The sequence below is a fragment of the Gambusia affinis genome, linkage group LG15, assembly GCF_019740435.1.
Source record: "Gambusia affinis linkage group LG15, SWU_Gaff_1.0, whole genome shotgun sequence".
Lineage (NCBI taxonomy): Eukaryota > Metazoa > Chordata > Actinopteri > Cyprinodontiformes > Poeciliidae > Gambusia > Gambusia affinis.
The window spans coordinates 9,706,987-9,723,459 of record NC_057882.1 but is presented as its reverse complement, the minus strand read 5'-3'; the positions used below and the strand labels follow the sequence as shown (position 1 = coordinate 9,723,459).

Here is a 16,473-nt window from a genome sequence, read left to right as displayed (position 1 = left end):
TGAAGAATATCTCATTGTTTTGTCTCTGTTTCCCCCGAGTGTCTTGATGCTGAAAGGATGGAAACAATAATAAAAGGAAAAGCGTATACAGATCTTCTGTTTGCTTTGTCATTTACAAACCACAACAAATAAGATGTACGAATTTGAACCTGTTGAATTTAAGACTCTGTGATCAAATCACTACAAATCCCTGCAGCACAACTAACAAAACAAAACCCTCTCCCTGGTAATAAGCTAGAACATATGCTGTCGTATAACAAGAACTCAACATATCCTTCCCCTTTCTATGGTTTGTCATTTTAATCTTCTCAGCAGTTTTTTAGCTGTTCCACTCTTAAATCTTTACAAGTTGTAAACTCCATGCAGAAAAAACTCAGACTGGGATTCGAAACCCACAGTCTCATAGAAGCAAGGCATCACTCCTACCATTTGCACCACTGTGCAGCCCAAACAAAATTTGTCTCTTACAATTTCCAAAGCTGCGACAGACTGGCGACCTGTCCAGGGTGAACCCCGCCTCTCGCCCAGAATGTTAGCTGGAGATGGACACCAGCAACCCTCCTGACCCTTCTAAGGTCAATGGTTTTAGAAAATGGATGGATGGATGGAAATTTCCAAAGTATATTTGGAGTTTGATGGAACAAAAATGCCAAAATGTTCAGAGTCTGTAAACTAAAGGTACAGTTCAATTTAGTTCCATGTGTGTGTATATGTGTATAGTTTTGAATCCCTACTAAATTAATTTATGAATACTTTCTCAAATCTTTGGTAGTGAAACAGATATGGAAAAAATGTGACATTAAAATAACATCCATTGCATTAAAACACCACATTTTTCCTTGCTAAAAAATAATAATATAATTGTAGAGACAAATTAACAATGCAGTCTCATCGTGTAATTACTTACACTATTACCGCATAAATACTAGGTAATAACATGCTTTGATGTTACAGTCAAAATTTTGTTTATGTAGCATAAAATGTAGCATATTTCTGTTTACTTTCCAAAATTATTATGTATTCTGGTAATAACAGTGGTGATGTTGTGATAATACTAGAGTAATTATTTGGTTGTAAATAAAAATTGTATAAGTTTGTATAGTTATTAAAGTTATCATAACAATGTAGTATTTATTTGGGCGTGTAAGGTAAAAAGTGATATCTTGTAATTACATCAAAGGAAAACAAATTTTCATATTAGGTAGTATATAGGAAACAGACAACTTAAAATTGTAAAGTTTCTCAGTTTTTGGGGTTCTTTTGACAATTTTTATTGAGTTTGTTCAGACTTTCTTCCTGTTTAACACTCCTCTCAGTTTGAATAGTGCAGTGTAATTTATAGTGTTCAGGTGTGATGACTAGACATCATTGTATTTTTTTAGTATTTAATGGTCATTTGGCCATCTGGCCGTCATTCAAGCATTGAACAGATACTTAAAGCAAATCACTGCATGGACATACCATACGTTTCTTCATCTGAATAGAAACCAAGTTTAGGTAGTTATTTTTGTCAGGACACAGCTTCAGTTATTACTGATCAGGCTTGAAATCCGAGTGTAGTGATAGATCCAGACCTGAACCGTTGCAGTCTGTGTTGTATCACCAGAAGAATATTTCTTGGCTTAAAGGACGAATTTCCCAGTACTATGTAGAGAAACTCATTTGTACCTTTGCAGAGTCTTCACAGGTTTGCTGAAAAAGTCAATCAAACAGCTGCAGTTGTTCCACAATGGTGTTGCTTGCCTCCTTACTAAAACGAGGAAAATAGAGTGCACATCACTTAAACCGGCTCCCTACAGCTCTGAGAACAGACTTTAAAAAAACTGTTGTTAGTTTAAATCACTGAATGGCTAAGAACCAAAATACGTAAAAGATTTGTTGTCCTGTCTACCTCCCAGACCACTCAGCTCTGAAATAAACTTCCAGAAAACTACCAAAATGATAAAACACTCAGCTCCTTTAAACCAAGAATAAAAAACCCATTTGTTTAAGGTTGCCTTTGATTGATAATACCTGGAACATCATTAACTGTAGGTTGTATTCTTACTTTTGATTAGTTTCATTTATTTCTTCACTTCAATGTAATGTTTCTTGCTGCTTGTTATGTTTTCATCATGAAAAACACATTGAACTTCCTAAATGCAGTGCCTAATATGCTCCCCCAAATGTTTAGATAATTATGTGCCAAATGAATCAGAATGTAGGTCATGCTATCTGTTTCACTTCCCAAGGTGAGTGAATGTTTGTAGTGTTTGCATTGTGGTGCAGGCAATTAGATAACTGCGGTTTTTTAAGTGGTATTGTTGTGGATGTGTGATATACCTGGCATGTGTAGATTTTTCAACATCCAAAAAGATTTAGTAGATGATCAAATTATTCATGCTAGAGTATGAAATGAGTTAGAAAAGGATGCTGGTTGGTTATTTACCCGAGACATTAAAATGCAGAACTAATGCATGTTACTGTGACGTTTAAACTAATTTAGGTCTAAGCCTAAAATGCTGCTACACCAACAGTCTAAAAGTGGCAGAGGCCTTTCTATTGCAAGATGTTTGTATTATAGACCTATGAAATATAGTTTATACTTACAGATAAAACCAAACGGTGATAGTAAACTGAATCGTTTCACAAGAAAGAGTGGAGCATTTTAGCATCCTGAAATCTCATCCCTTGAAGCCTCAAGACATATCTAATGTATTCCTTGACTAATTTCATGCAAGAGAAAATGGAACATAACAGCTAGGTGTCAGTAATTAAACTGATTATCAGCAAATAACAGGTTTGATCCTCTATTGTATTGGGAGCTTTTGGGCTGGAACCAGAACAAACCGTCTCAATCCACTAAACCTTCCAAGCTGGGAATTTGTGAACACAGTGAAAATATTCAGTGAGATTTTGCTGCAGTTTTATATAATAAAGAATAAAGGATGAAAGTGAAAATCAACAAGTGGGATTGAAACATTTTTAACTCCATTTCAAATGTTTAAAGTGATTTCTGAATGCCTTAAATCAGTACACGAGTTGAAAGGTACCATCTCCTCTGCATGCCTGCTTGTTCTACCTACCGTAGTGATTATATAATGAGCAAAACCAGCTGATCAAAATTAACCAAAACTCCTTTCTAAAGAGCTTCCAACTCATAGTTTCCTAGATTCATTGTCAGAATGATATTATCAGATCATTAAGCTGGGAAGACTTGAGATTCGTTCTCAGGTTTGGATTTCCATGATGGCAGCATGTTTAATTTATTCCTCTGAGTTTAGAATGATGGATATTCAGATTTGGCTGACTGTGGCTCTTTATCCCTTGTCGTTGGCATTTGTCTGCATTGTATGCATCGCTGCCGCTCTTTGTTTCCAGGAACCATGCTGGGGCTAGTAGGCTCAGCTAAACAAGCAAATGGAGTCTATTTTTGCCAGCACCATGTGCAGCCGGCAATATGCAACACACTTCTGCAAAGGATGTCTTTTCGAATGAGAGGATGCCAAGTCACCAGAGTTGATTTTTTTTTTTCAAGCAAAGAGGGAGAAATCAATGTGCACTGAAAATATGAATTCTGATAAGAAAAAACTGCGAATAAAGTTGTCCATCATTAAGCCCTCCTTTACTTCAACTCTGAATAAAGAACTGTAGATTTTTTTTTTGTTCCCAACTGTGGAACTGCAATTAGTATTAGCGCAGTAAAAAAATAAAACAGCAAGCAAGTTGGTTTTCAGTTTTGCAACAAAATGATTCTTTGCAATTCTGCTGGTTTTTGGTGCAGCTGTGGTGCATCGTGCTGCGTGTTGTCTCCTTCTCTTCCACCGTCTGAGCCAGGTTTATTTTAGGTGTTGTCGCTTTGAGATTAATGAAATCAACCAAACATCACAACTGCAGGCCATGCCTTACAGAGGATGCTAGCATTATGAGTAATTAATCTGAAAGTGCTATGATTAATCCTGCTACTTTACCCCCTGGGGCAAGACTGGATGTCTGCAGAAAAAAATCCCCTCACCAATCCTCCTGAGAAAAAACATGCACATTTAGCTTTCTTAAGTCCTTAAAACCCCGTGCACGTCCTTTCATATCATGTCATTTGCAAGTTTACGGGATACCTCCTGGCTTCTTCTTCTACTGCGATATTCAAAGCTCTCCTCATAATATATACATTATAACATACAAGGAAAAGAGAGAGTCTTGGTGAATTCAAGTGAAAAAGATTTGGTTGTAATGTAAAAAATGTATCTGGACAGTGCTGCAGAAATGGAAAATCTAGGGCAGTTACGATCCCATCCAAAAACATTTTCCCCATCAAATATATATCTTTGTTTTAGCTTTTTTTTGTCACACTTGAATGTGTCAGACCATCAAAAAAATGGACCAACAAAGATAATCTGAGTAAATACAAAATGCAGCTTTCGAATGTTGATTTCACGTATTAATTGAATCAACTGTCTAAACCAGGGGTGTCAAAGTCAAATGGACGGAGGGCCAAATAAAAAATTTAGCTACAAGCCGAGGGCCGGACTGATCGAATGTTCATTGAGATTTTTTTAAATGACGCATTTGGTCTAGTGCAGCGGACCGCCCAAGCTCAGAAATTTCCCATGGACGGACGGGGTGCGTTGTGGAGGATCGAACGGGGTGTATCTCGCATTTTTTCAGACGGGGTGCCGGCTTACTGCGGGCCGGTTCTAATAATAAATCAAGATCATCCCAGGGGCCGTAGAAAATCTTCTCGCGGGCCGGATGTGGCCCGCGGGCCTTGACTCTGACATATGTGGTCTAAACCATCCTGGCTCTATGTAAAAATAAAAATACAGTAAAATCCTTTTGTTAAACTTTCATTTTATAGTTGAGATCATTTTCATTAGCCTCACCCAGAGTAATAAAAATGAAAATTGAATCAATATTCTATTAAATGTAGCCGATCATAAAGGATGATATCGGCTGACTCATCTGCAAAAGTAGTTCAGTTCAATTTAGTTTATTTCTATATCACCAATTCTCAACAAATGTTTTTGCAAGGCACTTTACAAAATATCATTTCAGTTTAATCACATACATTCCAATTGATCCTAGTTATCAAACAGGACAATATGCTCAATTAATTCTTCAAAGTATTTTAAAACGTTTACCCAGCACTTCACTCCTCTTCACAGCAAAAAAAAAAAAAACCCTCAATACCAAACATGCATGTAGCAACAGTGGAGAGGAAAAGCTTCCGTTTCACAGGAAGAAACCTCCAGCAAACCCTGGTTCAGTGCAAGCAGCCATCTGTTAACGCTGACTGGGGCTTTGAGAAGATATGCCAGATCTAAGGAAAACATTATTCTTTGGTGTAGAATCAATTTAAGAACAGATAAAGAACAAACTCAGTGGCGTTTCTAAGTTTAAGAATCATAAATAAAGTTACAAAGGCATTTCTAAAGCTTTACCACTCCAACGTAGCACAGTTAGAATAGTTATTCTCAAAAGGAAAAGACATGAAAAGGGAGTGTCTGGTCTACTAAATAAAACTACAACTTGAATTGAATTGTAGAAAAAACATCATACCAACAAATATTGAAATATTGTTTGTTCGCCATATATTGTTGATATGTTTGCATTGTAAAAGTGACCTATACAGCTGATCCATATCGTACCAATCTAGACCCGCTCAGCTGCAGGTCCATAAATTCAATTTACAATTGAATTTTGCTCTTCGATTGAAAATTCCATTGGACAATTAGGAGCTGGAAATGAGGTCAGAAAACAGTGGGATTCAATAGTTATTGTGATCCTAATTACTATTAGCAATATAAACTGATACTAATATATTTTATTCCCCATTTATTTTAAGAGACAAGAGTAAGTCCACAAATAGCTATTGCACAATACAATGTATAACACTGTACAAAACTTAAAAAGTGCTATTAAAAAGTTTCTATCATCCACCTCCTCTTCATTCTATGTTCATGGTTGCCATGTTGAATAAAAATACTAGTGGTGCCTCAGTAAGCACTGACGTTCCCAGCCGTAATCCGGACTTTATCGGGTGTTCTTGTTGAATCTCCAACTCTGAACGTGGAAAATCCACCTTTAAGAACAAAGAGGGCGCAATAAAACTCAAGTGCTTTTGGGGATTTGCTGCAGCACAATGATCTGAAGCACACCAGCAACTCAACCTCTGGATGAATCATAAATAAATCAATAGATAAACATTTTGGAGGGACCGAGTCGTGGTCCAGGCTTAAATCAGACTTTGATGCTGGATTGAAAAACCCTCAAATGTGACTCAATTAGAATAATTCTGCAAAGAAGAGCCAGGTTGGTTAAGATAACATTTTCTCTTATTAAATGAAATCATCATCAGCAATTTGTATTTTCTTAGGCTATCTTTTATGTTAAAATTTGTTAGGTTTTTCTCCAAAATTTAAATGTGATTATTTTCTTTAAATCTGGACAACTTCACCAGAATTTTATTTTAAATAAATGAACTAAGTATGTATTCAAAAACTGCATATCCGTACATCTCGCGTGGTCTGTCGGAAGTTGTACATGGGATGCTCAGCCTATCGAATAACCAAGGACAGCACAAGGACAGCTAGTGAGTCTCAGGCTTCTCCATCTCCCCAGACTTTCTTCATGTTGAGCAACCCTCGAGCCTATAAATTGATTAAGGACAGCTTTTCACTGCTGACAGCTCCCACCAAGATATCATCACTGCCTAGAAAGATGATCGCATGCTGGACAGCCTGACAGTCCAAGTCGCACATTATAAATCACCCCACTCTGTCCTGTTGTACTCAGACTTTCACTATAATTGGAAATTACATGCTGTTTTTATACTTGTGTGTTTTCATAGTGTGAAATCCCACACATTAGTGTTGGTTTTTTTTTCATAGTTATTAATGTACTGTAGTTCATCCACTAAGTAAAAAATAACAGTAAGAAAGTAAAAAGACAAAATCCAAAATTACAATTAAAAATTTTAAAAACATAATGCGAAATTAAAATATCACAAAACCAAAATGAAAACATGATGACCTTTAAACTCTTAAGCTAAAAACATACACATATTTTCAAAGTAAAATTAACATGATGCATTTCCGGACTCCTTTTTATTCTCCCTGACCAAGTAGCACCTGGGAGTAGTGATGGACTCTGACCTGAACGTCCAGAGCCACATAAAGACAGTTACAAAGTCGGCCTTCTATAACCTGAAGAACATTTCCAGGATTAAAGGACTAATGTCTCAGCCAGATCTAGAGAAACTCATCCATGCGTTTATCTTCAGTCGTATTGATTATTGTAACGGCGTCTTCACAGGTCTGTCCAACAAATCAATCAAACAGCTGCAGCTGATCCAGAATGCTGCTGCTCGCGTTCTAACTAAAACCAGGAAGATAGAGCACATAACACCAGTTTTAAAGTCCCTCCACTGGCTCCGTGTAGCTCAAAGAATAGACTTTAAAATACTGTTGTTAGTCTATAAATCACTGAATGGTTTAGCAGCACAATACATTAAAGATTTGCTACTGTTGTATCAACCTTCCAGAACTCTCAGGTCTTCTGGTTCTGGTCTGCTCTGCATCCCCAGAACCAGAACCAAACGAGGAGAAGCAGCATTTAGCATCTACTCACCATAAATTTGGAACAAACTTCCAGAAAACTGTAAAACAGCTGAAACACTGACTTCCTTTAAATCTCAACTAAAAACCCACTTGTTTAGAGTTGTATTCAAAACGTAATCAATTGCAAATTTAATGATGGAACCTGACTTGATGTTGTGTTTTTATTGTTGATTCTATGTTGCATTGTGTTTTTGTGTTTGATTTGGTGTAAAGCACTTTGAAATGCCTTGCTGCTGAAATGTGCTATACAAATAAAATTTGATTTGATTTGATTTAGTCAAGAAAATGACATTGCACCAGCTTACAGCATCCACCAAAAATTAAATAATATAAAATTTTATTGGAGCAGAACAGACACTTACATAAAAATTCTGAAAAATATAACCTTTAATTTGAGTATATTTATTGTGGTATAACAAATGTGTTAAATTCTACACCTAAAGGTATTTCTGCTGTAGATAAATGAACAGCGTATCTTCAGCTTTCTTCAGATTCAATAAAGTTGAAGCATGCACACAGAGGGATCTTTGCACGCTCTTTTTATGCTCTCTTCTCCTCAGCTCCCTTATGAGCCAAATTTAGGAGTTTTTATGGAAGAAATTTGACTTTATGTCTAGTTTTGACATATTCTAGAAATCTTCTCGGATAGATTTAATTCTTAAAAACCTGGTGACCTATTATGAGTTTACAGGCATTTTTATTTAAGATTCTCCCTCCCCTATTTTTGTCCTTTTGCCAATGGAGACAAGATAAAGTTGTCCAGCCCAGTGACCAGTGTGCTGTCCCATCTTTTTCCTGGTAAACAAGGGGGCATTTATTAATAATTAAAAGTTTCTAGATGCTTTGCTCAGCTTAAATCAAATGAAGTTTTATTTAACTAAATGTTTTTTCTACTGTAATTATTATATAAGAGTTGTTGGGGTGTCATTAAGTTTGCCACCACTGATTTCATTAGGAACAATTGTTCCTAGATTAGAAGTTTTTTGTCCCCTAACTAAAGGTACGCAAATTAAAGTCTGTATTTTTCTAAATTGTTCAACATAAAATAATAGTGCTGCAGTAAAAAACTAATTTATTTCAGGGGTTTTTATGTATCTTTTCCAAGGATGTATGTGGAAGTAGATTTCATGCCTACGATACCTTTCATTTTTGTTGGCATTTTTATTTTGTGTTGTCAAATTTCTTTCACTGTTTTGTGTTTTTGTTTTTGCATGCGCCACACCAATTCAATCACTCTTTTCCTTTCCTTTTTCAAATTGTATGCTCATCATGATGCATATGTAAACATAGTTTTATAAAATGATCCAATTACTTTACACTCATGTGTAAAACAATTGGAGTTTCCTTGTCTGTGTGCGAGGGATCATTCCACTGTGTATATCTCTGTAAGTCTCCTTATCTAAATTATACAAAATTCATATGTACTGACATGGACCTCCACATCATAATATCACGGCCTCAGAACTCCACTGTTGCTTTGATATTTAAGGATTGCTATGTTCATTCGCTTGTCCAGATGTAAATTATAAACAAGTTTAAGCCTCTTTTTTTTCCTGCAGTGGAATCTTGTGAGTAAACAGAAGAAATTGCATTACTTGATGTTTTGATGGTCGAATGGTGGTTTGATGGATCTGCTGAAGTCTTTCTGAGACTGTAAACGAGCCAACTCTTCTGGTTATCTAAAATATTGTGGGGTATAGCTTTTCACGGCTGGTTTACGGTGAAATAATGTTTTCATTGACAGATTATGGCCCCCATGATGCTTTCTGAAATTTTCAGAAGTAGAGATAAATCTGTGACCGCTGCCATCATTTTCTTCCTCAGGTGAAAGGTTGTGAATGTCTTGGGAGAGCTCTGTGCTGATAGCTATCACAGGATGCTTCCTGTGCGACAACCTGGAAATGAGAAACCGTTATATTAGCCACAATTTTGATTAAATCGACTTATTTGAAGGGTTTGTGCTTCAACTATTGACAGATTCCACTTAGTTTCTCTGCCTTTTTATACCTTCATATGTTCTATAATTTGTTGCCTTTGCAATTCTAATTTAATACACACAATATAATATGAGATAACTTTCGATGGTGTCTTTGTGCGTGTGGATTTCTTGGGTTGTTACCAATTATTGGAGCCATAAAACAACAACCTACAATTTACTTGCAACAGACTCTTTGTAGATTATAGAAAATTGCTTTAAATCAGTAGTCATCAAAGCAGGCATCAATGTCCCAACTGATGCATGATTGCTACAAAAATAACGGCCAAAACCGCAAAGATGCAAAATAGCAAAAGGGAAAATGACCTGGCATACAAGTCCACAATGTTTCCTTTTATTGTGCACTGCTAAACTTGAGCAGACGTGTTGTAAGGAGAGTGAAATGTGCATCTCTGCAGATATTGCCGATGAGGTGTCTGTATGTTTTGTTACCAAATAGACATTTGCCATAAACTAGTCTTCATGTTATAGCCAGGCAGTGTCTGTTTGGGAGAGCTGACACGCATTACGATTTACTGAGAACTACAAAGAGAAGGAAACACATAAATGATTTAAATCTCCTTCTGACTCAGATGGGAAGAACGAAAGCAGATCCACAGCCTCTATCGGTTTATTTATGCCCACAATACCCGCGGATGAATGTCTGAACGCCGTTCAGCCACTTGTGATTTCACAGCGTCGTGCGAGTATCTCTCCTCAGTTCCTTTAGTTCAATCAGCCTCGCTCCACCACACGCAGCATTCCCTCCCTCTCTTGAGTAATGGCCTGTGTCGGCTTCTTGTCACCGTGAGAGGTGGTGCTGCATGGCTCGACTCTGTCCTCCTGTTTCCATGCGTGTCCTTTCAACCGACCAGGCAATCCCGGCTGATATCTCTATCGACCGTGATTCACTTGATACAGCTGCAGCCTCCCTCTCCCGATGCCTTCCTCCCCTTGTGTTTTTCCTCTTCTCCCTTCGCTCCTGTCCCTACCTTCTTCTCGTAACGTCTCCGTCGTGCCCAGAACGCCACGTATTTTCCCGTGAGCAGCTCAGACATGGCCGGAGAGCCCCTGACCCCACGGATCAGTCGTGGCTGTGAATGAGTTCAGCATGGTTAAGCAGCATGAGAGCTTCTGAGCAAACAAGAGAGGTGACTGGTATACAGATGTAGGAGGAGGGATTGTGAGCAAATAGATTGGGAGCATGGCGATGCTCTCCTGCGAAGAGACAGGTCTTCGATTGGATTTTGATGGAGCTCTTCTTGATTTGTTCTAGACAGATTACACCGCCCGACCTCTAACTTCCTCTGTCCTGCTTTGTTTTCGGCATGCGTTCTCATTCCCCTCTCCTCTCTACCTGTTGTAGCGTTGGGGTCTTTATGCTGCTTGTGTCCCCCTGTGTTCTCTGTGTAACAGCTCTGACAGCTCACCTAAATCAAGCTCCTCCTCTGCAGTATGATTCCTACGTGTTACTGCCAGGACCTGCAAGCCAGCGCGCTGCGAATTCTCTAGCATGTATTTATTCACACAACCCATTTACTTGCCTCACTATTTCCCGGAGTGTTTGCCTGTTCTCTCTTTCGCCGTCTCTTCCTGAGTCGCCCTCCCTTCCTCCCTCCCTCCCTTCCTCTCTGCCGCTATCCCTCACCCACCCACCCTCACCCTCCTCGCTCATTTGCTCACAGACTCTTCCTCAGACGCACACACACACACAAACATACACAGAGGCACATGCTGTGCCTCGCTGGATCAGAGCACCCTGACTACAGTGTGCCTTCAGAAGAGCTCCTTTAGCTCGCCTCCAGTCCAAAGCGACGATACCGTCCTCACCAGGAATCTGGGCTGTCCTGGAATCTCAGTCATTCCTGGGATTTATCACAGTCTTTAATTTTAATTAGCATAAACCTTTCTGCAGCAAGTCGAGCATCACCTGCCCTCCTCCGGAGACCAGACGCCGCCACTTAAATGTCCTCCATCAGAAGCTAGCGGATCTGGACAAGGTAACCGGAGAGGATAAAGGGAAGAAACGAAGGAGGGGGGGGAAGGAGCAGCAGCGGCAGCGAGGGGAATGCAGCAGTAGTTGTTGCTGCATGAGTCTGAGCAGGTGGAGCGTGAGAGATGGAGCCTACGTCCGTCTGAAGCAGAGGCTGCTGTAGCTGCATTCTGATGGATCTCTGAGCACGCCAGAGGTTGCGGTTCGCCAGATCTGCGGCGCCACTGAGAAGACTGGGGAGAAGAGGAGCTGCTGACAAATTATTTATTTATTTTCTGGATTTTCTTCTTTACCGCGCTGCTGCAGATACTGCTCCCTGGCTTTCTAACCCTCCCCTCCCATCCTCCTCTTCTTCCTCCTCCTCCCTGTCTCTATTCTTTTTTCTTTTTTTTAATCATTCCCCGGTTAAAGGGAACAAAAGCTCTGGCTCCAGCGGCATCCTCCGTAGCTGCGCCCCTCGTATTTTTATCCGCTCGAGATTTACTTATTTATTTATTTATATCCTTAATGAAATGATTCATTTTCCCACGGAAACGTGTTTCATCTTTTACTGCGGTGGAGGGGCTCTCTTCTTCTTAGTGGGCAGGTTCAGCTGCCCTCAAGCTCTACCTGTGGGCGATGGAGGCTCTTATCAGAATTCTTATCACATGAGTCTCTGCCCTGCCACTTTTCATGCCTAAATATAATGACTGGACAACATGGCTGTTGGATTGAACCCCAAGCTTTGTTTGGATCTGCATCTTCCTGCATGCTGGAGCTCAGTTTTGGAAGAATGTTCTCAAGGAAGCTTTTCAGATAGAGTTTGAAATTTTGTGGGGGGTTTTCCTGTTTTAGTAAACACCTTTGCGTGTGGCTCTGGGTTTGGATTGTTTCTTTTTAATTCTTTTTTTTTTTTTTTTTTTTTTTGGTGCAAATCTAAAGGATATTTTTCTACCAGAGTCCAGGCCAAAGAAAAGTGACTAATCCAGCAGGGGATCCTGAAAAGAAATGGATCCAGCCTCTCAGTGAGATGCCCTGCTGTCTTCAGGCTGAACGATCAGAGGCCAGAGCCCGGCCCCGTTGTCTCTCCTGGGCCTTCGTGGAATTAGCACACATGGGTAGACTTTTTGCGGCCACCCCCGTGCTCGGACACAGGAGCAGCTGGTCCCAGTTCAGTCTCAGCATGGGTCTGAGTTATTGTTCGAGGCAAATACTCTGGTTCACCTTGATTACTTTGCTCCCAATCCAGACCGGTACGGCGCGAGTTTCTTCGAGTTTGAGCACCACCCACCATGTCCACCACTTCCACAATAAACATGGCACCGTCCCCATTGCGATCAACAGGATGCCTTTTCTTACAAGAGCGGGGCATGGTAAGACATTTCCCCTCCAGCTTCCTGTTTCTTGTATCTTTTGGTTCCGACGGTGCAGATTGGTAGAAATGATAAGAATTAGTTATCGCATGCGTAGTGTATACTTGTGGTTACATTGGTGGCTTTCTTGTGACGTACATTGAAAGGATGAGTGTTTCATCAACTGTGTATGTGCTGCAGCCTCTGTGCACCATGAAATATCTTGTGTCTCTATTAGAATCAGTGGCGTTTGCTGTTTCACATGCTTACAGCATCAGAGTACAAACACACACCAGCAGTGGAATGAATCATCATTGCGAGGTTTTTTACTCTTTTTTCAGTGACATATCTGATTGTCTGAGCAGCATAAAGCACTGATGTATTAATTAGGATGTTTTTGTGCCAGTGGTGTTCAGAATATTTCCATTACTTTACAGCTGGATCTCAGTCAGTCAGAATAGATTGAAACTTCATTTAATATAACTTATTAATTTATTTCAGTAATTCAAATTCAAGTGAAACTTATTATTTACGTTAACGTCACACAAAGTGGTATGTTTTAACACTTTAGTGTATCATAAAACTATAATAGTACATTACAGCAATAAAGATGCTTTTTATTACATAAATGTTATTGAAAGAGTCATTTACAGCCTAAACTTTAAAGGATATTTCTTTAGAATCTGGCTTTTCACATCCTGCTTCATTTAAGAACATTAGTGGGACATTAGGTGGAAGAAAAAAGTGTGGTGGTCAGGGTCAGGTACTGGGGATATCTACTGCCTGGAGAGGATTTTGAAGCAAAGACCGTTCAAGGGTTGGGGTAGAATTACAAGCTTTAATAGTTTTACGGCCTTCCATGCACAGGACAGACGGACAGGACAGCTGTTGGATGTCAACCCAGAACCACCAGATTCTGGATTGACAGAACCAGGGTTCAGAAAAATCTGACCTTGACTAAGAAAAAAACTGGTCCAAACTCCTCCTTTCAGATGAAAGTAAATTGTGCATTTCCCTTTGGAATAAAAGTCCCAGAGTATTGAGGAAGTTGCCTAAGGTCCAAAGTGAATCATCACAGTCAGAGATCATTTGGACTCTCATGTCTTCTGATGGTGTTAACTTATTTTACCAACTCCAAAGTCAGTGCAGCATTTGCAAGAAACCTTTAAGTGACTTAATACACATATGTAATATGTAATACACATACATATACTTGGCAGCTTCCAAAATTACCAGTACCTTGTTCAATGACCCTAGTATGTCTGTGGTGGACTGACCAGCACATCACCTTAACCAAAGCTCAAATAGAAGCTATACTGTCAATAGATAATGAGAGAAGAAGAGCCAACAATGCAGATGAGTGCTGTTAAATCAACTTCGGCTTCTTTAAGCCCTCAGCAGAGTGACACGCTGATTGCCTCCATGCAATGCTGCATTGATGCAGTAATTCAGGCAAAACGTGGCCACATTAAATACTGAGTGCATATACTATCCAGTGGCTGGACAAACCTTCCAACAGGCTTACATTTCTTTAACAAAAAAGCTTTTTAAATTAGAGCTTATGGGTTATTCTAATTCTCTGATCTAAATGAATTTTAGGTTTTCATTATGTGTAAGCCATGAGCATCAAAATCTGAGCAATAAATGTTTTTAATATATCACTGTGCAAAAGGGAAATCTGTGTTTCCCTTTTTGAACTGAATTATTGAAATACATTAACTGAGAGGTACCTGTGGTGTCATTGCTTTTGTAGGCTTAATATCCCGGTGTTGGAACATTTAATAAAACTTGAAATAATGCTCAATATTTGAGTCATTTTTACCAAACTTCATTTTGGATTTAATCTTTAAATCCAAAACATCTTTTCTGTTTAAAAATTCATGCTACGTTTGGTTGGGGAATGTGAAGTATCAACCTATCCCGGAGAATCTACATCAATTTTGTTACGCTACTCAAAATGGCTCGATCAAAGCGCTGACACAAGTCGTTTCTCTCTTTCATATCTCAGTTTGAGAAATCAGTCCTAGGACTCACTTTTATGTTCTATAAAAAGACGCACAACGTATTTGTAATGTTCTTTTTTTTTATTATTGTTGTTGTTTTTTTTCCACCGCAGCAGTTTTGTCAGTTTCAAAAAGGGCCCAAAAAAGAATGTGATGAATTACATCTACGCTGTTACAGCCGTATCATTCTGGGCCAGACTTTTACAGGCACAGCAAAGCCGCTGATTAAACAAGACCATAAAATACTCTTCAAAGAACTCACTGATATATTTTCAATTACCTGTATTGCAGATTTTCTGCTGTGAATTATTATGAAGTATGTGCTTCAGAGCAAGAAATTCAATTTCCTTTGACATAAATGATACAGACAGCGCTTATGATTTACAAGTCATGTACACAAAGCTCGATTGCTCTGTGTGGAGTACATTTTCTGATTTTGTTCAACATTTGTTGGTGCTGTAATTGCTGTAGTGAGTCAAATTACAACGTTTACAGAAGCATGATGGATTTAAAAAGCAAAATTACCTTTGAATTTATTAACAGTCACAAATCTCACATGGTTTTTTGTACGTCTTCTTTTAGGTCAGGAAGATACATGTATTCATTCCATTAAGGTGTTTTTTTGAGGGCTATATTTATGAAATAAATCTACACTATGGATGCATAAGCCCACACTTGTATCCCAACGTCAATAAATTAAATAACTGCAAGCAAAATGGGCCTGTGGATGTCATTAGATTCACCCTCAGTTCCAGAAACACACATATATAGCTCTGAAAAACATTAAGAGCCCACTGCACTGAACTCAGTTGAAAACCTCCTGGTTATTCCACCAGCTTGATTTCTGAACTCTTCCTGAGTTGCATTAGTATTGTTGTTTCTAAACGAATGTGGACTTGTTTTCTTTGCATTGTTTGAGGTCTGAAAGCACTGCTTCTTTTTTGTTCTTTTGACCATTTCTCATTTTCTGCAAATAAATAACTTTTGCTTGAAATTTTGGAGACATGTTGTAAATAATTCATATAATAGGGAATGTTACTCAAACATATGCCTAGAAAGAGTAAAATCAGAGAAACCGATCATTTTAAATGGCCTCTTAATTTTTTCCAGAGCTGTATATTTTCTTCCATTTCCAGTCAAGAAAGAAAAAAGGAAATTTGACACATTTGCATCACATTGCCACAGTCAACCACAGAAAATCTCACGTCTTCTTAATTCATTTTAGCTTAAAGTCATATCCTACTAGCTTGTACTCAGTTTATCTTTGTCACATTTTACAACCTCAAACTTTAATTCTTCATTAGTTTTTATTGTGATAGGCCATGGTAGAGGTTTTAAACATTTTTAAAGTAAGAATCTTGAAAGTATGGCATATACTTGTAGTCATCCCCCTTTACTCTCACACCTAATTCCACAAAAAGTCCATCTGTTTGCAACTTAGCCTTCGTATAAATCGAGCTGCTCTGTGAAGGCGTCAGAGGCTTGTTAGATAATATTAGTGAACAAACCGCATCATAAAGATGAAGGAACACATCAAACAGCTCAGGAGAAAGTTCTAGATACGCTTATAGCCCAG

At 38.7% G+C, this 16,473-nt stretch overlaps 1 protein-coding gene across 5 annotated transcripts in view; it reads left to right on the top strand.

The window, feature by feature from the left end:
- The window catches only part of nrxn2a (neurexin 2a), a 162,975-nt gene that overhangs the window by 112,530 nt on the left and 33,972 nt on the right, over positions 1 to 16,473 (top strand). Inside the window, exon 1 of one of the 5 annotated variants that reach the window (XM_044139851.1) lies at positions 11,300 to 12,915. The exons of the other annotated variants lie outside the window; for them this stretch is intronic. Within the exon in view, the coding sequence (XP_043995786.1) occupies positions 12,573 to 12,915 (343 nt within the window). The 5' untranslated portion in view covers positions 11,300 to 12,572. Of the gene's footprint in view, positions 1 to 11,299; positions 12,916 to 16,473 lie in introns of those variants that run through there. 5 annotated transcript variants of the gene reach the window in all.